Source organism: Mauremys reevesii, linkage group 6 (assembly GCF_016161935.1).
Source record: "Mauremys reevesii isolate NIE-2019 linkage group 6, ASM1616193v1, whole genome shotgun sequence".
NCBI lineage: Eukaryota > Metazoa > Chordata > Testudines > Geoemydidae > Mauremys > Mauremys reevesii.
Genome location: NC_052628.1, coordinates 43,007,437 through 43,033,128, shown reverse-complemented (window position 1 = coordinate 43,033,128; position 25,692 = coordinate 43,007,437). Strand labels below are relative to the sequence as shown.

Sequence of the window (25,692 nt, the reverse complement as noted above, 5' to 3'; positions counted from 1 at the left end):
AAACCTACGGTTACAATAAGTAAGCTCTCGTTCTTCTTCAAGTACTGGTCCCTGTGTGTATTCTACATATGGGTAACTAGCAAGCAGTGCTCAGAGTAAAGAAGGGAGCAAGGATGTTTGTAGCAGAGATGCCTGTACTACTGCTGTTCATATGGCCACATCCACAGCCGTGGCTTGAATGTATAGTGCAAGGCAAATGCGTGGACAGAGCTCCAAGGTACGTGGCTGTTCTGCAGATGACTGCAGCAGGTGGTCCAATAAGGAGGCTGTGGAGGCTGCTTGTGCTCATGTGGAATGAGTAGTAATATTTCCCAAAAAGGGGAGGGGGAAGTTTAGATAGTACCCCTCTAGTATCAATCCGAAAACACACTTAGAAATCCTCCGTGAGGTCTGTCCATGTGACCTTTCTACTATGATGACAAAGTGTCTGCGAGTTTTTCTAATGGGTTTAGTTCTCTGTAGGTAGAAAGCCAGGGCTCACCTGATGTCAATGGAGTGAAATCTCTTGTCTCAAAGAAACGTGGTTTTGGAAGAAATACAGGTAAGTGGATCGATCAGTTAACATGGAACTCAACCAATCATGGGGAGAAATTTGGGGTATAACCTAAGGGAGACATTCTCTTTGTAGAATACTCTGTACAGGTGGTCTGCCATCATGGCTCTGAGCTCACTGACCCGCATAGCCAAAGTGACTGCCACTAAGAATACCACTTTCATAGAGAGGTAGGTCACTGCAATGTTGCCATAGGTTTGAAGTACAAACTTGTGAATATTGACAGGACACAGTTAAGGTCCCATTGAGACGTAGGTTTAATAACCAGTGGCAAGGTCCTGATAAGCCTTTCATAAATTGCACGGTAGTCAGGTGTATAAAGACAGAATGTCTCTCCACCAGAGGGAGGAAAGCACTGATAGCTGCTAGGTGTATCCTAAAAAGGACTGAAGTCTAAGCAGAGGAGGTAGTCTAGGATGATCAGAATGTCCACAGTATCAGGCATATGGTGGTGGTGATGTATCCAGGCTGGAAAAAACTGTGTTTCAGTCCAGTAGCAGGCTCTAGTAGAATCCGTTCTACTTTGGCTAAGGATTTCCTGGACAGAGATAGAGCATGAGTGTTCTATTTCCAATACCAACCCAAAATTCAGTCTGTGAGGTGGAGTGAGCCCAGATTGTGGTGCTTGACTTCCCCCACATGAGCAGATTCGGATAGGTGGGCGCATAAACATCATTAGAAGTTCTGAGAACCAGAACTGTCTGTGCCAGTAGGGTGCCAAGAGGATGACGGTGGCCCTTTTGTGACACATCTTCAGTAGAAATTATGGCAGCAGGAGGAAGGGAAGAAAGGCGTATTTGAGGCCATCTGTCCAGGGGAATAGGAGAACAACGCCCTGGGAATCATGGCTTATAGTTTTCCTGGAGTAATACATGAGGCGCTTCCTGTTCGTCTGAGATGCAAAGTCATCCCATACGAGAGTACCCCACTGTACAAAGATGTTGGTTAGAACTGTCATATATCTCCCATTCATGTCTGTGGAGAAACTTCTGCTTAGCTTGTCTACCAAGGAGTTGTGAACACCCAGAAGGTAGGCAGCCTGTATCGTAATGTGGTTTCCAAAACACCAGTTCCAAAAAGTCTGACAGCTTCCAATCAGAGGAAATGAGATTTTGCTCCTCCATTTGTTTATACAGACCACTATGGTGATATTATCTGACATTATCTGTACATGGAATGAGCGTATGAGGGGAAGGAAGGCCTTTCACACGAAGTGGACTGCTCTTAGCTCCAGTAAGTTTGTGTGTAGTTTGTCCTTTCTTGTGGTCCCGGTACCCTGAGCAGTATTTGTGATCCATGTGAACACCTCACCCTCTAAGGGAGGCATCTGTCAGGATGGTGGCCTGCAGTGTAGTAGGGTTGAAGGGAATCCCTACCATGATCCTGTGTGGATAGGACCACCAACTGAGGGAGATGAAAGCTCTGATAGGAACAGTGACATGAGAGTCAATATGATCTTGCTTGGTTGATAAGTTAAATGAAACCAAGCTTATAGGCAGGGCAAGTGGAGTCTGGCAAATGGTGTCACATAGGTGCATGCAGCCATATGACCTAACAAAGAAAGGCAGTTTTGTACCATAGTTTGCAGTGTGCGTCATGTGAGAGATCAAATTGCTCATTATGTGGAACCTGCCTGTGGGGAGAAGTGCTTTGTGGGGGAGGGGGGAGGAAAAAGTTCAGCTGTGCTCCTATAATAGTTTAATGTCCTTGTAGGTGATCAAATGAACATTTTTTTCATTTATGTTAACCCCTATGGTAGCAAGAAGGTATCCAATAAATTCTGTGGGTGACATGACTTTCTGATGAGATTGGCCCACCAGGAGCTAGTCATCTAGGTATGGAAACACCATGTAGCCCTGACATCACATCTGGGCTTCTACTACAGTGAGCACTTTCGGGAATACCTTGGGTGCCAGAGCAAGCCCGAAGGGAGGACACAAAACTGGTAGTGATCTTGGGTGACCATAAAGCATATGAATTTCCTACGAGATAAACATTCACCTATGTGGAAATATGCATCCTTCATGTCGAGAGCCACAAACCACATTCCCTCCTGAAGGGAGGGGATTATCAATGCCAGCATAATCATCCTGGACTTCAGCTTTCAAATAAAGATGTTAAATTGTCGAAGATCAAGGGCAGGTCTCCACCTGCTGTCTTTTTTGGGGTTTAGGAAATATGGGGAGTAGAACTCTATTCCATGGTAGTGAGGCAGGACACATTCTACTGCTCACCAATTTAAGAGGGATTCTGCCTCTTGTTGAAGAATCATTTGATGAGAGTGGTCCCTGGAGAAGGACCAGGGAGATGGGAAAGAAAGAAACTGTGGAGTATCCTGGATGGATAATCTCCAGGACCCAACTCTGTGGTGATCTTGTCCTAGGTGTGGGCAAAAAGGATAAGATGACCTCTTAACTTGACTAGGGGAGGCGTAGGTTGCATCAGTGGTGGTAAGCAGGTCTCAACCTGCATGTCAAAAATAGCCGTTGGCCTGCAGTTGGGAATAAGCAGACACTGTGGAAGTAGGAGCGTAGAAACAGGATCTCTGGATCCTCTGCCATTTGCACAGAAGCTCAGGTTGATGTTGATAACATGAAGCATGTGCAGGGGGCAGTCGTGGCCTAAAAGGCTCTCTCTGGTGTCTCCTCCTGGGTACTGCAGTATAAATCCCAAAGAAGCACAGAGTGAATCTTGAGTCCTTTAGCAAGTGAAGGGACTCGTCCAACTTTTCATTAAAAAGGTTGGACTCACTGAAAGGGAGGTTTGGGATAGTCTCTAGGATCTCTCTAAGAAAGCCCAACGACTGGAACCACGAGTCCCTTCGCATGCCCAGCCCTGTGGCCAAACTTCTGGATGCAGTATCTGTGGCATCTACAGCAGCTTAGAGCTCCACCTTTGTCACTATTTTCTTTTGTCCAGAAAAGACTGGAATTGGGCTTGGTCTTCCATAGTAGTTGAAGTCCGCATGTCTGACATAGGTGTTGAAATAGTATTTTGCTAATAAAGCTTGGTAATTAGCTATATAATTACCAAGGAGGAGAAGACCTTCCTACCTAGGAGATCCAGTCTCTTTGAGCCCTTCTCTTCAGGGGTAGGTTTTTGGTAGTGAAACCTAGTTCTTTCCATCACTGCCTGTACCAACAGCGAGTTAGGAGCAATATGGGGAAACAAAGTCAGCTCCCTTGGCAGGAACAAAGTAGCATTTTATGGCCCTTTAAGGCGCAGGGTCACAAGATGCAAGTGTGCGCCAAACGACTCTGACCGAATCTAATATGGCCTCATGATTGAAAAGGCTACTCTGGTCAGTCCTTGTGGTTGGAAAACGTTCAAGATCTGGTATTGAGGGACCTGGACCTCTTCCAGTGGGATCTGTAGATCATTAGCAACCCTTTGCAACAGCTCCTGGTATTGCCAATGGTCATTTGGCAGTGACGGCATCATCTGGGGATGATGAGGAAGTCTCCAATCAGTATTATCAGTACCATTGGAACCGGTTCTGGCACTTCCTCCTCATACACCAACAAAGCTGGCTGGCGAGAGCGGGAGGAGTGGTATGACTCCTAGCAGTGGTCCAGGTAGGTATAGCCTCTCCGACGCCTGTCAGGATTTCTGTGCTTTCTCAGAGATAATGGTGCCTCGAACTCCTCTGATTCAGGTGAAGATTCCATTGGTATCAGGAGCACAGTCTGTACTGGAGTGCTCCTGCCCAGGGAACGTAACTGCTCCTAAGACATCCATATTGATTCCTACTCTGGGGTAAGGACATCCCTCAGGAGGGCAGGGCGCAAGAGAAATGGAGACTGCAGGTAAGGGAGGAATATATCCTCTGGGGGTTATGATGGTCTCCATGCAGCCCGGAATCCAGGGAGTTCCAGCTGGGACATCTGAAGGACCTGGCTCGTCTATCTTCACTGGTTGCTCTTTGGATAAATGAGGCAGTATGAATGATGGGATTGCCACGCATCCGTCTTTTCGCTTCGATCCCACAGTCACACCAGAACCAGAGGATCCCTCTTTTTTCATACTTTGCCCTCTTATCTGGGGGCCTTCAGCAGAGCTGATTCCATGGGTTCCACCTATGTCGTCTTACCCAGCCTAGACTGGTTCAGGAAGGAAACGCATATTATGGACATTCCTCTGCAGGGATCTGCCCTCACACCCTTAGTCTCATGGGGAGCCCTGTAGGACAGTGACTCTCATCCCTCTCCCCCACCCCACCCCCTTTTTTTTTTTTTTAAACTGGTGACCCCTTTCACATAGCAAGCCTCTGAGTGTGACCCCCCCTTATAAATATATAAAAAAGTGTTTTTAATTTAACACCATTATAAATGCTGGCGGTAAAGTGGGGTTTGGGGTGGAGGTTGACAGCTCACAACCCCCCATGTAATAACCTTGCGACCCCTGAGGGGTCCCGACCCCCAGTTTGAGAACCCCTGTTGTAGGAGGAGTCTTTCCACTTTCATGGTAAAGACTTTGCTCCAAGGCTCATGCTTGCAGGGGTGCTGCTAGTCGATTGAGGCTGATTTACATGGCGGTCTCCAGAGCCCGGGTGAGAGCAAGGCATCATAGCCTCCTCCATCAGAAACTTCCTAAGACAGAGCTCTTGTACCTCTCTAATTATTGCACCTTGCTGATAGCTTCTCCCAGGCAGCACAGGCACTGTTGATGATCATCGCTACTGAGAAGAAGCGAGGGCAGGACACTTCTGAATCTTGGGACTTTGGGCATAGTCCCAGGAAGGATTGTCCCTGGAATGGGGGGAGGGGGGAGAGAAGCGATACAAGGGAATTTATCCTACACCAACTAAAACTACAAAACTAGATATCAAAACTATTTAGACCAAGTTTACTTTGCAGATTACGCACTGAAGGCGGACACAATTTCAACTCAGACCACGCAGCAGTAAAAAGGACCTGCACCACCCCTTATACCCTTGGTCGGGAGCATGAGCAGTCAACAGACACTGCTTTGAAGAATTTCCAGGGGGCTCCTGATGCAGAGGGGGCGTGGTGGAGGGATCCCTGTACAGGGAGCTGCTCCCCTTGTCCGCTCAACTCCTGTGTATCCACACACCCCTGAGCCTCACACCCCCAGCTTCTCTTTGCTTCCCCACAGAAATCATTTTTGCAAGGAAGCAAAGAAAATCTGCAAGGGGGAGCATTTTTATGTTGCACTGCAGTGGCGCAGAATTTCCCTAGGATAGCTTTTCAACATTTATGGTAAATGACTACTTACCTATACAGTTTTTGGATCGCATGGGCTGCATTTTTTCTAACGTAAGGAGATAAATCAGCAGAAGCTTCTTTAATAGCAAGCATCATAATAGGAACAATAATTGGCACACGAATACTAGATAAAACTCTCAAAGCACTTGCACGGATTAACTGATTAGGATCCTAAAAAGAATGGAAACAAAACAATATAAGTAATACTGCAGAAATTTATCATTATTAAAACATGTAGTGAATATTGCAATGACTGAGGACATATTAAGCCACATGAATGCCATATTTTTCTTTTACTGTTATTAGTCTGGCTTTAATTTCAAGTTCACAGTGCTATTGTGCAAATTTATGTGAAACTTGACAAAAGAAAAAGTTTCAGCAATCTGAAGAATACTGCATATATTACAAGGAGCTGCCAGACATAACACCATATTAACAAGTTTTATTTATGCTAATGAAAACAGGAAAAATGAAGGCAAAGGAAGATGAGGGAGAGAGAATTTATATAAAATATAATATTTTTTTCTATTTATAATTTTAAAGTCTTTCATAAATTCAGGCATTTTTAAAGTTGTACAACCCAGATCAATCTTAATATTACATACAGCTTCCCCATACGTCAAAATTGTCAAATAGAAAAAATAAATTAAACATGAATGATGCAACAAAAAAAGATGCCTTTTCTAACATCTTCGCCTTTTCAGCAATAAATCCTTTTTAATCATTCTATTTTTAAAAAAAATAAAACAATGAAATGCCCTTTTCCTACAATCAGCGGGGATGAATCTTGAACAGACTACAGCGCATGTACATAGTACCCTGGTGCAGAGTGGGAAGAGATGGACATGAAAGCATATGCATAGCAAGAGGGGGTTGCTGCTGTTGCCCCAGATCTGCTGCCTTCCCACTGGCTGGCGATAGGGGTACAGGCTAGCCACATGGCTATTGCCCCCTCTCACATATTTAAATTCACCTTGAAATTTCAAAAGTCTCTTGTTCCACTAGTTACTGCTTCAGCAAGCATCACCTGTCAAGGCATACCAGGTGCTACTACACACAGGCAGTACCAGGAGAGAATGGGAATGACAGACAGCACAGGAAAAGCAAGTCGTAGTGGAGCAGGAGAGGCATTTACGTACTGGGACCCCACCATTCCCACCTCCCACTTCCCTGAGAGGCACTCAAGTATCAGGACCCCATCCTCCTTGGGAGCTGCACAGGAGTCAGGCTGCTTCAGCGGGACTACATCCTGTTTCTCCCCACTCCTGCCCTCGTGCCCCCTGCCAGTGACAAGCTCTGGGAGCCATGCTGGAGGCACCATGGGGAAATGGAGGCTGCTGCTGCTGCTCCACCTGAAGCTGCCAGGTACAAATGAATGACTGGGAAGAGTGGGAATCATTGCTCACTCTGGGTGATCCAATTGGACACTGGGAACAAAGCTTCAGGTACAGTCCGATGCAAAAAACTCCATTGCCTCCAGATCTTTCAGGGTTTAAGAGGCTAGTTTAGTGGAATTTGCAGAATTTAGAGTTAAGAAAAGATTTCAGCATGTTCAGACCAACCTTGAGTATCAAATGATAAGATATGCAATATATCTCTGGTACACCCTGGATTTGCTTCATCTACAATCCCAGGGCATCTCACATGCCTGACTTTATGTTGCAGGCTAACTGGACTTGCTGACCCCTGTATGAGGTTCTTATTAAGGAAGCTCTTGGAGGGTTGGTTCAGACACGAACACAATAGATGTAGGGGAGACAGGCACCCTATAACTGCACTGGGTTTACTGATCACATATTTCAGAATATGCAGTTCTGGGGGTGGGCAGGCAGCTTTATGCAAAACAGCATTTGTTGTGCCTTTTCTGGCTTTCAGAATTAGCAAGCTGGTGCCACAGGCAGCCAAGAACTGCTCAAGGTGTGCACTGAATGTACAATTTAAGAAAGGATCAGTGTCTTTAAAATACAGGTATTCAAAAAGTGAATAAGTAGGAAAAGAGATTATGGCTGAATTAAGGGAATTCACAGATTAACAATTATGTCTTGTGAAGGCAGTCAAACAATTTTGGAGCTAGGCCCACTATTCTTCCATAGGAATGGCAGCTGCCTCACCCGGTATAAATTCACAGCAGTCATGAGAAAGCTGTCATAGGTCTCAATCCTAAAAATTTTGGTACATGTTCCTTTAGGATTGGGGTAGTGTTGTCAGCAGCTCCAGGTTTGACTTTCAGCAGGTCCAGACAATTGGGCACTGGAAAATCAGAACGTTACAGTGCCTATGTTCATAGTAATGTTGGGTTGCTGGGACATGCTGGGGGACCACACTAACCCTGTCTGCCATTTGTGGTTGCAGGAGACATTGAGAAAAGAGTCAATATCTGGATCTGTGGGCACACTATCATGCATTAGACCAAAATGAAGGCTGCCAGATCAGCAGCTGATTTTCCAAGGCTGAAGCCATATGCCTTCAATGGTATGGCGAAAGGGGCATGTTATGGGATCAGATCATGCCCCTTTCTGCACTCACTTATGTCTGAGCTGCAGCCATCAAATGTCACGATTACTCACTTTGGTGTAGCCCATAGAGCTAGCTTAGCATTTTATTTTACTTAGCAGTAACGTAAGGAATCTAAAGACTTGTATTCTCTGAGACATTGGCTTAAGCAGGTTAGCATAAGTGAAGCATAGGTCTATGACCCTTATCATAGACAAAACTGCCTGACAGTTAACTTAGATTTTGGGGAACTGGTAATAGCTTCCTTGAGAGAGGATTTGGTACATAACCGTAGGAATACTGAATTGATACTAGGCTTTCAAGAAAGTCACTGATAGATGTTTAACCAAAAATTTGCTTTTGCAATAGCTGACATATATGATTAATGAGCTAAAAGGCACTCATATGTTAACCTACAGGATACAGGCACAAAATATTAGGGTGAGGACGTTAGATATGGGCACGAGAGGCTGAGCACCTGAATTATTCTTCATGACAGTCCCCAAAGCCCTCTAATAGGTCAGGCCACCAGATAGGAGAGGGCAAGCTTTTCATCAGTGACCCTTAAGCTCTTCACTGTCATCATCCTTCAACGACCTTCGGCCACTGGGGTCTGGACCATCAGACTCATTTGGCATGCAAGGGACAGGGCTGGTCCTTTGTCTCTTACCACCAGATCCCCAAGGAAAAGTGAGAGTATAAGTGTATAAGAGCATATGCAAGGAATGACACCAAAAATAATCCTAATATTATATTACTTCTATTTGTTTGGGTGGTTTGGCATTTGCTTGTCTTTACAGATTATGTTAACAAAACTGGCTAAGGCTTTGCTTTGCCCTTGGTGTGAGTGTCTTTGCTATACACAACGGGGTTCCCCACGCGACACTGAACTTCTCAAATTTAATTCTGTTATATCCGATTCTGGTACTAGAACCTCTCCCCCACACCTACCCCTTATTAAATTAGTACTAATTAGAAGCCAATGCAATTATTAACCACTGAAAAAATCAGGCCACATTACAGAAAATTACTTCTGGGCTTGTAACAAATTGAATTTAAATATTCAGATCCAGTGGGATGTGGAGTTGATTAGGCAGTTGTGGCCACACACATTATGGTTTGGTCAGAGATACTGTCATAAACAGATAGTTAAAGGTTAATGTCTCTTTTACCTGTAAAGGGTTAAGAAGCTCAGTAAACCTGGTTGACACCTGACCAGAGGACCAATGAAGGGACAAGATACTTTCAAATCTTGTTGGAGGGAAGTCTTTGTTTTGTGTTCTTTGTTTGGTGGTTGTTCTCTCTTGGATCTAAGAGGGGCCAGACGTGCAACCAGGTTTCTCTAATCTTTCTGAAACAGTTCTCATGTGCAAGATAGTAAGTACTAGCTAGAAGGCGGATTAGTCTTTTGTTTTCTTTATTGCAAATGTGTATTTTGCTGGAAGGATATGTTACCTCTGTTTGCTGTAACTTGTACTTATGCTAGGGGGAAGAGAGTCCCTCTAGTCTATATAAGCTGAATACCCTGGTAAGCATTTCCATCCTGATTTTACAGAGATAATTTTTACCTTTTCTTTTTCTTTAATTAAAAGCTTTCTTTTTAAGAACCTGATTGATTTTTCTTTGTTTTAAGATCCAGGAAATTGGGTCTGGACTCACCAGGGATTGGTGGGGGGGAAACGGAGGGGGGATGGTTAATTTCTCCTTGTGTTAAGATCCAAGGAGTTTGGATCTCTGTTCCCCAGGGAAAGGTTTGGGGGGAATGGAAAGTGTACCAAAACACTATATTTTTGGTTGGTGGCAGCGCTATCAGATCTAAGCTAGGATTTAAGCTTAGAAGGGTACACGCAGGTCCCCACCTTTTGGACGCTAAAGTTCAGAGTGGGGAACAAACCCTTGACAGATGCTCAGAAGGCAAATTTGGCAGGGAGCCATTGAGCCAGCCCACGTCAACAGGGCTCCAAAAAAATTTGAACATGAGGTAATTTGGGGAGTTAGTGGTTCAGTAATCATACAGAAAGACAGCAGATTCACTAGGCCCAACATTTGTTTTTTTAGGGACAACTTAATCCATCTGTTGGATGCAGGGCCCAACATTTGGCTCTATGACCTTACGGAATGGATAAGGCAGGAAATAGCTACAGGGCAGCATGGGGGGGGGGGGTGTGTAAATATACTAAATGTGGCATCCCTAGTGGCCACTGTACAGTGTGGGTAAGTCTAAAAAGTGACCAGAGGTAAATGAGACCTGGGATTTCGCTGGAAGGGAAAAAGAAGAGACCTGAAATTCTTCCTTAGTGACCTCTACCCCTGCATGGCAGCACACAGTGGGAGGTGGAGGGATTCATGAGTGAGCTGAGTCCAAGGAGTCAACCCTGAGTAATTTGAACACTGAATTCTGAACACTGAACTGGACCCAGCTAAATGCCAATTAAATAGAGGGAACATAATGCCCCTCCCAGCATTAAGGTTGCAACCTGCTGTTTAAAATCCATCCTCAATGTTTGTTGATCAGTTGCCTGAGTCCCCGATCAATGGGATTTGATAAGAGTGTATGTGAAGTTTTAGAACTAATTTTTTTGAGGTTGGTTTTGTTTTGCTTGGGGGGGGGGGGGCTGTACCAGGGGAGGGAGGATAGCTTGATTGTCCAGCAGTAGCAGAGACTATTTGCATTTGGGAGCACCAATATCAATTTGTTCCTTCACTCCTGGTTTGAGAACATTGGGAAAGCAATGTTTAGCCCTGATGAATGACACTGCCTGTAATAAACCTTCTAAAAACAACAATATAGACTGGATCCATAAGGAGTCATATGCTGCTCTTCTTGGGCAGATGCACAGGTAAGCAAAATGTCAAATCTGTCAGTGAGTGGGCAAAAAAATCGTCAGGCCCCCAAAATAGGCTTCTGTGAAGGAAGAAAAGTAATTCTCTCTAACATGTATGCCACATGCCAAGGCCTCTGCACTAAAATATCTTTTAAAATCTTTGCCACCACATTTCAGAGGTGGTTCTTAGTTTTGGTGATCTGATCCCATTTGCCTATTTCCCCCCGCCCATGGTTCTGAATTAGAGTTGAGCAAGTATAACAATACTAGTCCCACTGGCTCTTACTACTAGGACTAATGTAGGTGACAGCCCAGAATTTTCTTAAGGAAATTTAGTTCATTTAATCTATTTTAGGGTTTTATGCTGCTACCCCTCAAAGCAATCCAAACGCCTTCCACATAAAACCAGTTAGTAGAAGTTTACTTAAGGGAGACTCTGGCTCTCCTCATTTTTCAGGGTATCAGGTGTCAGTACAGATCCTGTGACACTACTGGAAGATAGGAGCAGTAGGCAAGGATATGTATTTTAGGTATGTGGGTTTGAAAAAAGTTTACATTTTTAAGTAAAGTATTTTTCTTCATGTTTCTATCCACTTAAAAAAAATTAAAACTTGTTTTTGCTACTTCCCACCTTGCAATTTATTTGCTAGTTACTGTATTTAACACCTTTAAAAAAAATGCACAAAAAAGTCTGGTGGAAGTCACATGGAATCAGTCTAAACGCAGATATTTATGAAGTGCAGCATACAGTATTTTCTATAACTGGAGAACAATTGAAAATACCCTATATTTTTGACAGCACATCAGCTCTTTACATACATGGCAATTACCTATATTTACTCACCTTCAGAGCTCGCTGAAAAGTGCTGATGGATAACAATGCCAGGTCCTGCTGCTCCTCTGCATAGCGCATCAGATAAACATACACTAGTTTTTTTATCTAAAAAAACCCAGAATATAGCATCAGAGAATTTAAGAATTCTGCAAGACCACATAGAAATCTAAACCACATTTCAGAGTAGTAGCCGTGTTAATCTGTATCAGCAAAAACAATGAGGAGTCCTTGTGGCACCTTAGAGCCTAACACATTTATTTGGGCATAAGCTTTTGTGGGCTAAAACCCACTTCATCAGATGCATGGCGTGAAAAATACAGTAAGCAGAATATATATTATAGCACATGAAAAGAAGGGAGTTGCCTTACCAAGTGGGGGGTCAGTGCTAACGAACCAATTCAATTAAGGTGGAAGTGGCCTATTCTCAACAGTTGACAAAGAAGGGGTGAATACCAAGGGAGGGAAAATTACGCAATCAATGTGGACATCGCCCATTTCCAACAGTTGACAAGTGTGAGTATCGGCAAAGGGAAGGATGAGGACAGACAGATCCCATTACTGGTAAGGAACGGCACAATAAAAAGTTTGGGGAACACTGCTTTAGAATTAATAATTTCCTTAGTACTCAATTTAATTCAGACCGACAATTGTCCCACTTTCAGTTTAAAGAAGTTACACTACAACATACCCCAAGACAAAGCCTCTGTATGTCATGTAAGCACAAAATACATTTTTTTATGTTTGAGTTATAAAATGACTATAGGGGTTTATAATGGAAACTCTGAAAGACCCTTTCCTACAGCTGTGCTATAATTACTGTCACTATCGGAAAAAGGATTTGTGCCAGTTCTGGCAAAAAGCATAATATTAAATCACAGAAGGTACAAAACACTAAGTTATTTGTTGTTCTGCTACAGACAAGCAGCAATCAACATTGACCACAAGAGGCCTATGCAATGAATGCCTGCAGGTGTGCAGAGAAAAACCTCCTTTCTTTGAAACCACTCTGTGACTAGAAATGCGAGTTCTTAGTGCTTCGTGTTTACACTATTCTTTCATCATTTACCTTCATTCAATGTTACAACACTCCTTTCTGTAAAACTAATAACAGGGTCACATTAGGCTTGAGGAACACAGACAGATCTGTTTAATTAGTTTATCCATACAAGTATAGCAAACTCCATCAGTTATTGACTAAGCCTTTGTTTATTTTTGTTCTATATGGACAGTTAGGTCACTTTTTGTATCATTTGACATCTAATGCCATGACGCATGTAACAGGGCAGCATGTACTTGTAAAAATGAAATTTACAAGACACTTTTGTAACAATAAAGTGCACTTCAATTCTCTTAAGAGAAATAAACATGCTCTAATGCTTTTACCTCAGATTAGAGGGTGAAGTATGGATAAAAAATTTAGGAGCATGTTTAGACAGGAAGGACATCTATGGAATAAGAAAACATTTTATAAAACCAACTAAAACATTTATGGTTACATGACCGGTACAGGTACATATATATTTTTCCCCTGTATAAAATGCTTACAGATGAACAAAATTTGGTTGTTGCTTTATGGAATAAAACAAGATCAATATGCTAAAAGTTTGACCTAACCTATTTCACATAGATACCAACAGAGTCAAAAATAATTTTGAGAATTCAGTTAATATAAAGATAGAAAACAACCAAAAGAGAGGGTTATTCACCTTGTGCAGTAACTGAGGTTCTTTGAGATGTGCCCCCCTGTGGGTGCTCCACTTTAGGTGTTTGAGCGCCCCTGTGCTCATAATTGGGAGATTTCTGGTAGCAGTACATTTAGATGTTTCCAATAAGGGAATCAAACCAATGTCAGGAGGATAAACTAAATGACATGAGTTATGGTCAAGAACACTAACTGCAGCTGAGAAAAATTACCTTCACTCAGGAAAACTGGAATTTCTGGTCTTGAAATGGGCTGTAACTAACAAACCATGACCACCTGTACTATGCACAATCCTTCACAGTTTGCAGAGATAGTAACCAGTTAACTTACATATTCACCTTTACTAGGCTGAATATCACAGCACACTGGTAGATTTCAGAATTAGCTGACTAACTTCAAAGTTAGCTATCATCCACAGAAATCTAATGTGGAGGCAGATGCTCTATCCAGAATGTCTCCTGATATGGGAAAAAAAATATTTGCCAAAATGTTCAGAAGATGCAAATAAAGATGATGTTTAGGCTGTCCTTGTATGTACAAAGAGATGGCAAGGTATCTTGGTTAGCAGCTGTTATTGCCAATTCTTTGGCAGTAGAAGACTGTGCCATGGGTGTTATATAACCCATAAAGTCTATTCCATGAGAAGACATTTTGGCAACTCAGAAGGAAGATTTAGCAGTTGCTAAATTTCTTCATTATAAGTCCTTTGGACACAAATCAAATAACCAAGAGAACACAAGAAGATATGGTAAGGTCCCCTCCCTGATGTATGAACGGTGCTGGTTGCATTTGGAAACAAATGGAATAATTTATTAGAAATCCAAGTTATGAAATCAACTGGTATTACCTGAAAAATACAAATGGCACATTTATCAAGGACTACAGAAAGAGATGGAACTCTTAGCAGCAAAGTGAGTAATCAGTCATGCAAGAGGTATTGGTTTTATTGGCCAGAGATGAAGGAGGACACTGAACATTACGTAACTAGAGTCTGCACATGTGTCAAGCAAAACAAACCTCACCAGCCTACCAGAGCTCCATTTAACTGACCATAATGATAACACAGTCAATAGATTTTGTGCACACAGACAGAAGGAGGATATGAATACATCTTAGTCATAGTGGATCACTTCAGTAGGTTTGTTCAACCCTCCCTACCACCAAGTCAGAAAAGACTGTGGCAGACAAGATCTTCAATTACTGTACTTAGTTTTACAATTTGGTTTCCTCAAAAGGATTCATCATGATCAAAGGGCAGAGTTTGAAAATCTATTCAGAAGGTTACAGCACTACTATAAAACTGTGCCATCTCACACAATCAGGGCAATGGGCAAGTAAAAAATTCTAAGCCAAATTCTGCTGGCTATGTTTACAACCTTGCCAGAAGAACAAAAGTAAACTGAAAGGACTCCCTCAGAAGAGTAATTTATGCCTATAACTGTACTTAGATTGAGGCACCAGGAGTCTCACCCTTCTATTTATTATATTAAGGATCAGCACATTTGCCCGTTGACATTGCATGTGGCCTACCTATAAACTCTGAATCTCCACCTGGGAACCATAAAGATTACATTGAGAATGGAATCAGCAGATGAAAGAAGCTTATGTTCTCAAAAAATCAGCCACCCATGGAAAGAATCAATATCATCAGAGTGCACAATGCTGCCTTCTTGCCACATGACAGAGTAACCATCTGGAATCTTTCAGAGAGAAAGGGACCAGGAAAATTAAGATCCTATTGGGAAGTCAGAATTTAGTACTTCAAAGGAAAGGAGAATAGTCCTATCTATGAAATAAAAGCAGAAGATGGAAAAGGAGGCGATTGGAGTTCTTCAGTGCAATCTTCTAGTTCCCTGTGACTTCTTACCTTTGGATATACCACTGCCCTCCAAACCACCGTAGCAGAATACAGGAGAACAAGGCAAAGTAGCATAACAAATCAAAATAGGAAATCAAAATGAGGCCAGGAATTCAGACTCCAGTGATACTGATAGTGAGAGTGAAGACGAACCTCATTACATGATGGGACATGGCACAGAGACTCTGAATCCAGATGCTGCATCATTTGATCCACAACTGGGAAATAAAGAGGACGTGAACTGGGAACAACTCAGACAGATGTGACATTCATACCAGCCACTGAAAGACAGGACTATCAAACCAAGATCATGGCTCCTGAAAACAAGTACTGCACAACAGGAGAGATTACCAGAATAACCCACTGACATGCAAGGTTACCCAGCTAGAGAGAAGAGTCCCACAGACAATGATGTATGAATAGTCGGGGCACCAGACTTATCAGTGTCTAAATCCAGCTACTGAACTGGTGAATGCACCACAGAGTTATTCTTACATTTGTCTCATGTCATACCCAGTACTTGCTCTTGTACCTTATCCTACATTCTATCCAAAACTGATATAAGTTATATTGAATTCAAGTATGGAGGTTGATCTACATCAAGTGTTTTATAGTTCTGGATAATTTATGTTCATTTAGTACAGGAGATCTCAAACTGGGGGTTGTGACCCCTCAGGGGGTTGCAAGGTTATTACATGGGCGGTCGCGAGCTGTCAGTCTCCACCCCCAAATCCTGATTTGCCTCCAGCATTTATAATAGTGTTAAATATTTTTAAAGTGTTTTTAATTTATTGGGCGGGGGGGTCACTCTCACAGGTTTGCTGTGTGAAACGGGTCACCAATACAAAAATTTGAGAACCACTAATTGAGTAGGTATTTTGCCATGCCAAATGACAGAGTTACATTATTAAACCTTTGGTCATATAGGGAAACATGTATTTCATAATTATGAGCATCTTTGGGAATTTAAATAATCAGAAATGGCTATTTTGTTGGATACTAGAACTACACTTGCCACACAATCGGTGTTAGGCAACAACTTTGAGTATGTGGAACTCACGGACTATTACTAATAAATCAAATTGATGGACTGAACGTTATATATATTGTTAATAGAAATGTCAGAACAACATTACATTTATGAGGGGAAGTATAGAACACCAAAGGGGACAGATAGCTCAGTGATTTGAGCATTGGCCTGCTAAACCCAGGGTTGTGAGTTCAATCCTTGAGGGGGCCATTTAGGGAACTGGGGTAAAAAATCTGTCTGGGGATTGGTCCTGCCTTGAGCAGGGGGTAGGACTAGATGACCTCTTGAGGTCCCTTCCAACCCTGATATTCTATGATTCTATAAACACAAAGAAATGGCAGGGGTTAATTTTACCTGTGCCCTGCGCCTTTAAGGGTTATAGCACTGCTGAAGAGGAAAAAGGGAACACAGTAGGGAAGAAAAGTATCAGCCCAGGAGGTTGGTGGTGGTTGTGCTCAGTGAGACCGAGTTGTTGTGGGGCTTATGCAAGACGCATTTAACTTTTTTATATAAAGTCTTATAAAAAAAATCTTAGTTTTAAAACCATCCCTGGACTGAGTGTGTAATAAGTATCAGGAATGTAACAGTTAATAGAACTCAAAATTATCAACTTTATAGCCATTCTTATCAGTAACACTTCCCACTAGACAGCTGGGTCTCAGTTTGATGACAGATTTACAGTGCATTCTCATCACACTGGTTGAGAAAAATACACATAGAAAGTTTTAACACTAGCCAAATCACTCAACCTGAATATATAGTTGTATAGTTCATCTCTTAGATTTTATGTTTTTGATATCTCTAACCACATTGTGCTTTGATGATCTGGAAGACAAGGTAAAACACTCTAAATATTTAATTAATTAGATTTTAAAATCTCAACGCAGTTCACTTTTTTTTTTTTTTTTTTTTAAACACACACAGAGATCCAGGTTAATGGGACTATTCACATATTTAAGATTTTGGCATGCAAGTAAATATCTTGCCTAAATCGTTCTATAATTAGGTCAGCAAAGCTGATTTATTTGGTAAATAATGTGCTGGCTGCAGGCAAACAGGTAAAAATAGCTCAGTTTTTCACCACAATTCCTGGCTCACACAGACACACAACTTTTCTTCACCACCACCAGCTGAGATTGACAGTTTTGAATTTGCCTCTAATCATACATCTGCTCTCAGTTGTTTTGAACTGGCAGCCCTGCCTGCTGCTGGAAGAGAATTCCCCTTCACGTTTGCTGAGTGACCACAGCAACAGAGCTGCAACTTATATCACAGCCATCAAATACTCTTCATCTGGAGGGGGCAGGGAAAGTAAGAGATATGTCTAGTCAAGTTGACAGTAGATGAGGGAGTGTAGTGTTGAAAAGTCACCCCCCACCACCACCTTCATGCCAACCACTGTCATTTCCCTTTATACTTCAACACCTAACCATGTTGTGGAAGCAGGGAAAGAATTAACAAGGATTTGAAGGGGATTTTAATGCATGTCAGTCAGTTAGCAAGAGTTAGGCCAGCTGTAACCCTAATGACGTGAGACTTGTAGAAGCAAGGATGGTGTGAGGCGAGAGGGAAAGAACTGTAAAAAGTTATTACGACCTTGTAACTGATAACCAAATATGCAGACTGGTGTCTTCTAGGAGTGAGAAAAATAAGATAGCAGGATGGCTTATGTATAAACAAAATGCAGTTGTTGCTCATTATCGTCTGTATTATTGCTAGTTATTATCTGTAACAAAGGTATAAATGCTTGCTGTAATTGTTTACCAGTTGAGAGACCTGTCCGGGACTGGGGCGACCCTGTGTCCTAGGACACTCCCTCCCTCTATTGTAATTACTAGAGAAAGAATAAAAGTATTTGATTTTGCTGCACCCAAAGAAAAAGCGAGAACTGAGTTTTTCTCCGACAATGTGAAAACACTGCTCCCTAAAGATGTGAAAAATCTAGCCAGCAGTCAAACCTGTAGCATTCATTATTACACTGATGTCTGATAATGTTACAGCATTGCTTCCAAATTTGCCCTTCCACTGGACAAAATGGGAGTGGCTGGTGCTCCCCTTTTCACAACCACACTGTTACTTTCATGAGGAGAGACTACAATCTCAGAGACCGCAGTGTAGAAGTTTCGAACACGGTTCAAAGTCCCATCATGCAATAAACACTCATTATTGCTCCTCAATTCAAAGCAGCTTAACCAGAAAACAGAAAATAATCCCACATAAGAAAGAGGCAGGGAGGGAGTATTCCATATACCTATTTACTATGAGATCCTTCACACCCAGGACTGAGTAATCCTTTTTTGTACTGTATGGGACTTTTCCCCGTTCTGATTTGTCCTTCTATGCTTTTTTCCTTTTAATCTTTGGCAGATAAAACACTAGAAACACTACAAATTAAGCTTAATTGCCACTATCCACAGAAGTTCCTTTCAGGTACAGGTAAAAGTCCTAATAGTTCATTTATGCCTTTGATTTTTTTAAATCTAGATTATGTGGACAATACTTAAGTGTTTTGCTCACATTAGTCTGATCTTACTAGTAATATTACTAATAAAGATTATATACATTACACAAGATTCAAAATCTCTGTTCTGGTTCATCAGTTTGCATCCAGAAGTCAGCTACCATATTAATAGCAAGAAACCTAATTTGTGATTATTTTATTGACTCAAAATCTTGTGTTTTTTACTGCAGTGAGTCCTGTCAGGAAAAGAAGAAAGTACTTACCACATTAATGATTTTAAAATACACAAGGAATTTTTCATTCTTTTTCATGTATCTTACCGACCTGAACACTACAAATGCATCAACGGTACCTGTGATGTGACACGCACACATTGAAACACTGATGCTTCCCCACATAAGGAAACAGAGACAAATGGGGTGGGGGAAAGCATGTGAAAGAGAGGAGTAATAGTTTGAAATAATGACTTCTCTTTGGCATTAGTGTAATTATTAGATTTTTTTTTTAAATTAGCTTAACAGAACTCCAATTACATATAAACTTGCTACTTTAAGTGCTGGTAATACAGATCCTTACCTTTCTCAAAGTCAACAAACAGTACCAAACACACTAAGGAAGTGTATTTGAGAAAACTTAAATTGAATAAGGACTGTAAAACTCAATGAGGGATTTCAACTATCCCCATATTGACTGGGTACATGTCACCTCAGGACGGGATGCAAAGATAAAGTTGGACACCTTAAATGACTGCTTCTTGGAGCAGCTAGTCCTGGAACCCACAAAAGGAGAGCCATATCTTGATTTAGTTCTAAGTGGAGCACAGGATCTGGTCCAAGAGGTGAATATAGATGGACCGTTTGGCAATAGTGACCATAATGCAATTAAATTTAGCATCCCTGTGGCAGGGAAAACACCACAGCGGCCCAGCACTGTAGCATTTAATTTCAGAAAGGGGAACGACACAAAAATGAGGAAGTTAAACGGAAATTAAAAGGTACAGCGCCAAAAGTTAAATCCCTGCAAGCTGCGTGGAAACTTTTTAAATACACCATAAAAGGGACTCAACTTAAATGTATACCCCAAATTAAAGAATGTAGTAAGAAAACCAATAAGTGCCACCATGGCTAAACAAAGTAAAAGAAGCAGTGAGAGGCAAAAAGGCATCCTTTAAAAAGTACAAGTTAAATCCTAGTGAGGAAAATAGAAAGGAGCATAAACTCTGGCAAATGAAGTGTAAAAATATAATCAGGAAGGCCAAAAAAGAATTTAAAGAACAGCTAGCCAAAGACTCAAAAAGTAATAGCAAAAATTTTTTTAAGTATATCAGAAGCAGGAAGACGGCTAAACAACCAGTGGGGCCACTGGATGATTGAGATGCTAAAGGAGCCCTCCAGGATGATAAGGCCATTGCAGAGAAACTAAATGAATTCTTTGCATCGGTCTTCATGGCTGAGGATTCCGATCCTAACCACGCGTTTGCAATCCAGGAGCCCCTCGCCAACACAGCGTCGGAATGGCGTCCCGTGGTAGATCTTCTCCCCCAGTGTTGTGTCTGAGGATGTGAGGGAGATTCCCAAACCTGAGCCGTTCTTGTTAGGTGACAAATCTGAGGAACTGTCCCAGATTGAGGTGTCAGAGTATGTCCCACTTCTTTTTTGGAAAAGAAAAGCAACAGGAACAGAATCCTCTTGCCTTGTTTTGCTGACAAAACATTTACTGCCTCAAGCTGTAAAAGACTTCACCCCCTAGTAGTTCCATGTCAGATGGATTCCTAAGAAGGGTATATTTTTGTGGCACAGAGTGAATTTATATCTAGAATCCACTTATGAGAGGAGCTTCCAATTCATGCCACTAAAGAGGAAGAACGAAGGAATATCTCAAAAAAAGAGGTGGGAATGATGATGGTTTGGGGAGTCAACTAATGAATTCTGGTTAATAAGTTACTTTGCAAATGGCTGTATTATGAATGAAGCCCTTTGTTTCCATTTTATATTTTTAACTTCCCAGGAATTTATCAATGTTTATTTCAAAAATTTAAAAAATGGGTGAAAAAAAATCAGTACACAAAAGAAAGAAACTTCCCAGTTTTCTCGGTAAATATCAGGATTAATATTGGGGGATGGGAGGATAGGAAAAACAAACAGAAAATAACGTATTGTTTATTAAACTATTATCTCTAATCCCCATTATAAAAACAAAACTTTTAAAAACAAAAAACAATTTACTGTTAGTGACTTATATAGTTACACTTGATAGAATCCACACTGAAGCCCCTTTAAGTCCTGCAGTTTTGGACATGTCCCCATAGAGGGGACACCATGGGGTGGAAGCAGGGGAGGAGAGATGGTACCTGCTGGGGATATGGGGTGCCCAATACCGTACATTTCCTTATCTCAGATATCAGTTTATACTATTTCTACAAGGCTCTCACTAAGATTAAAACTTGGTGAATTCTAGTAAAATACAATTTAAAAGGTATTTTATGATTTAATCTAAAGTGAAAACTAAAGTGGTACTTTTATAACAAAAATATCCTCCATAATAGTACATTTTTGTGTGTTCTTTTTAAGAGTACCTCAATATTTTTACTGGCCACATTCTTCACAACAGCTGGAAACAACTCGGATGCATTCTTCCCCTTAGCAATCATCTGAAAGAGAAGTACAATATTGTTAATAGTTAAAAAAAAAATATTTTGGCCCAATTTTTTCCAACCTGTCTTAATAAGTCTCCTTTATTTGACTGCCAGCCAGTTGCTTTGCACCAGTAAAGGGAAAACCATCATCTGGAGCAGGGCAGGAATTTCAGCCCCTTGCCCTGTATTAAAAATACAGAAACTGGATTTTGAAATTCAAAAGTTGCCATTTTTTAATTCACTTAGGCATTGACAGCTTTTCAGGCTGGCAATTTCAAGATCTATTTCCAATCAATCAATAAATATAAACCAGAGTATATTATGAACAAGTTTTGAAAAGGTTTCCCATAAGAGTTAGATTTTAGTGCACAAAAGAGTAAAAATACTGTGAAATAGATGTCACATTCAGAGTTTACACAAGAATAAATAAGATTGTCTGGCACAATGCACCTAAATGAAAAAATCCTCAAGAAAGGGTTTGCACAGAAAGAAAATGAACAAAGGAAAAAAGTATGACTTATGAGTAGTGAAGGACATTAATACCAGACAAATGGTGGTGTTATTTTGTTGGGTAAGAGCATATAGGTTTTGATGCACAGCACCACAGCCAATGTGTGAAGGGGGAGTGCGAACATCTCAAGAAACTCAAATATCTTTCCAGTAAAGAATTAAACTATGATTCAAATTTACTTTCTATATTTTAGTTTGCCTTCTCACTTGATACTGTAATTACAGATTAATCGTGACACTCAAGTACAGTTTAGTTTCATCCCTCACTTCTGTTACTCTTTTTTTTAAAGGAGCTATTTATGAAGCTAAATATTTTCACATGTAAATAAGTTGTAAAATTCCCATCTCTACTGGATCAGCAAATTCCAGGAGAATCATTTTTTTACATTGTGATAGATAGGTACTAATCTCTCAGTAATTCATAGTCAAGTAGAAATAATGTGAAAGTTAAAAACATTTGAGCTCTGTTTTTAAGTTCAGATGTAAGGTAGACAGGGAAATGGACCAAGGTTAAATACCTTCAGCCAGGGACAAGAGACAATTAAACCAGGATCCCGTCACCCTGACACCTCAGGTTGACTAAAGGTGGACAAAATATCAAATGGACACTCAAAAATGTCAGATTCTGGAGACAGGAAATCCAAAGTTATACAGTGGAATATTGGCAGATGACAGGCAATAACTATCATATACACTCTCCTCACTCTGACTATAGACAAAAAAATCAAGAGGTCTGTAAAATCATGAATGGTGTGGGGGGGGAGAGGGGGGGGGAAGTGTTATTTATCCCTTCACATAACACAAGAACTACAGGTCACCCAATGAATTTAATAGGAAGCAGGTTTAAAACAAACATAAGGAAGTATTTCTTCACACAGTGTACAGTCAACCTGTGCACTCATTGGTAGGGAATGTTGTGAAGGCCAAAAATATACCGGTAATTGGGTTAAAAAAAAATAATTAGATAAATTCATGGAGGATAGATCTACCAACGACTTTTAGCCAAGATAGTCAGGGATGCAACCCAATACTCGGGGAGTCCCCAAGTCTCTGACTGCCAGATGCTGGGACTGGACAACAGGACAGATCACTTGATAATTGCCCTCTTCTGTTCATTCCCGCTGAAGCATGTGGCACCGGTCACCGTTAGAAGACAGGATACTGGGTTAGATGAGCCATTGGTCTGACCCAATATGGCCATTCTTATGTTCTTATCTGATCAAACACTACACATTGTTGAAATGCTGATGAAACAGACTCACATGCTTTATAGTATGACTAGAAAAAAAGGGGGGCGGGGGGGAGTGTCAGACTATAAAGGGAGGAGGACAAGAGCTGTCTCAAATATGCAGCATATTACAAAGGGGTTAGGGGGAAAAGAATAAGTTGGAGAGGAAAGGATAATTTTAGAGACATTTAAGATGTAGCTAGGGCCCTACTAAATTCATGGTCCATTTTGGTCAATTTCACAGTCATAGCATTTTAAAAATCATAAAGTTCATGATTTCAGCTATTTAAATCTGAAATCTCATGGTGTTGTAATTGTAGGGGTCCTGACCCAAAAAGGAGTTGGGGGGGAGTTTTGCAAGGTCACTGAAGGGGGGAGGGGAGGTTGTGATACTATTACCCTTACTTCTGCGCTGCTGCAAGCAGCAGCACTGCCTTCAGAACTGGGTGGCCAGAGAGCAGAGGCTGCTGGCGGGAAGCCTAGCTCTAGGCAGAGCCGCCCCCCAGCAGCAGCGCAAAAGTAAGGTCTGGCATGGTATGATATTGCCATCCTTATTTCTGCACTGTGCCTGCAGAGCTGGGCCTTCAGTCAGCAGCCGCCTAGCTCTGAAGGCAGCAGTGCAGAAGTAAGATGGTATGGTATGGCACTACCACCCTTATTTCTGTGCTGCTGCTGGTTGGGCACTGCCTTCAGAGCTGGATGGCCAGCCAACAGCCACCTCTCTCTAGCCACCCAGCTCGGAAGACAGCACTGAAGTAAGGGTGGCAATACCACGATCCCCCCTAAAAGAACCTTGTGACTCCCTCTGCAACTCCCTTTTGGGTCAAGACCCCCAATTTGAGAAACTCTGGTCTCCCCCATAAAATTAGTATAGTACAAGGTAAAAGCACACAAAAGACAAGATTTCACGGGTGGAGATTGGATTTCATGGTCTGTGGTGTGTTTTTCACGGCCTTGACTTTGGTATGGCCCTAGATATAGCCAACTTTTGCAGAGTTGAACGCTAGATGCCATGCATACCATTTTATTTTAATCGAATTCTCTCGTCTTAAATTTTATTTTACTACAACCCTGCTGTTTAAGACTGGGAATTTAAAGCAGAACATCCTGGAGAGGTTAAATCATGTTCAATTGCTAAGAGACAGTGAAGGGTGGGTTTCTGGAACCTCCTTTGTCCTGTTTCTTAGCTACAAGAGCCCATGTAAAGGGGTCCTCCTCACAAGGTGAGTAGGCTGTCAGGGCTGTGGTTCTAATGACAAACGACCAGACAAGAAATAAATTCTGTTCCCATCTGGTCATTAAAGAGGCAAGATCTACTGATGAAAAGCACTATCTAAGAGCTAAGTATTATTATTACTATGACATCAAACAACTTGCGATGACAGGAGTTTTCAAAAGATAAGGTTGATTATCTAGTTTTGAATTGTTACCACATAGTTACATCCTGTCAAGAAAATATATATGTAACTTGCATTATTTAACTGACCAGCCATAGTACCTCCAGTGTACCATGTAGATATGCATTTAGTGTCTTTTAAAAGAGTGTATTTTGACTCATTAAGTCATAATGATGAGTGTAAATCCTCTTTAGTTCATGGATCATTAGCTCAAAAGAATATAATAGGGCTTTCCAGGACTAAGGTCTAATCACACCAATTTAGCTGCTATGCATAGCCATTAGGAGTTCAAATCCTGTATGCCTTGTATACCCAAAGCTCCTACTGAAGGCACCAGGAGTTGAATATGTTGCAAGGAATGCAGGATGGAGCTCCATGCCTGTATGTTGTCCTGTGCAAGTTTCTGCTCAAGACAGATGCTGTACATGTGATGCAGCAGGTTTGGGGATTTTTAATTTTATTTTCTGTTTAAAATGGTAGTAAGGGGGCAGGTAGTAGAAGTTTCTCCAAGACGGGTACTAGGCACTTGAACTTGTTTGCTAGCTCCAAATCTTTCCAAATCTAGGCTCAGGCCACTTTCAGGACATTGCAAGCTCCAACTGTTCTCCAAAAGTTTTTCCTTGGGGTGACAGGTATAAGGATAGCAGGAAGTTTATGATTGAAACTGCAAGGGAGTTACATTGGTTGGCATGGTGTTCAGTCAGATTTTTTAAAGAAATATTAAGATGTGTTTTTACAGAACGCATTTATAGATATTAGTTGCCATATACATCTAAATTTTCCTAAATAGCAATTCTTTGTAATCATGCAAACCTCTATGATTCTCAAAGTTATTTTTACTGCATTAATGTGTATTACAGGAAGATAAAAAAACATCACTTGTGATATGAACACCCTATTTAATCAAATTTCTATTTTCTTTTTTTACTAATTGAAAGTA

General features: G+C 41.3%; 1 protein-coding gene across 2 annotated transcripts in view; it reads right to left on the bottom strand.

Annotated features, from left to right (window-relative positions):
- Positions 1-25,692, bottom strand: part of AP3B1 (adaptor related protein complex 3 subunit beta 1) — a 261,412-nt gene that overhangs the window by 203,745 nt on the left and 31,975 nt on the right. For both annotated transcript variants that reach the window (XR_005600381.1, XM_039544543.1), the window contains exons 3-5: positions 21,558-21,632; positions 11,941-12,036; positions 5,789-5,949 (exon numbers count right to left, since the gene is read on the bottom strand). Coding sequence is in view for 1 of the 2 variants with exons in the window: in XM_039544543.1 (XP_039400477.1) it covers positions 5,789-5,949; positions 11,941-12,036; positions 21,558-21,632 (332 nt within the window). In the remaining variant the exon portion in view is untranslated. The remainder of the gene's footprint in view (positions 1-5,788; positions 5,950-11,940; positions 12,037-21,557; positions 21,633-25,692) is intronic.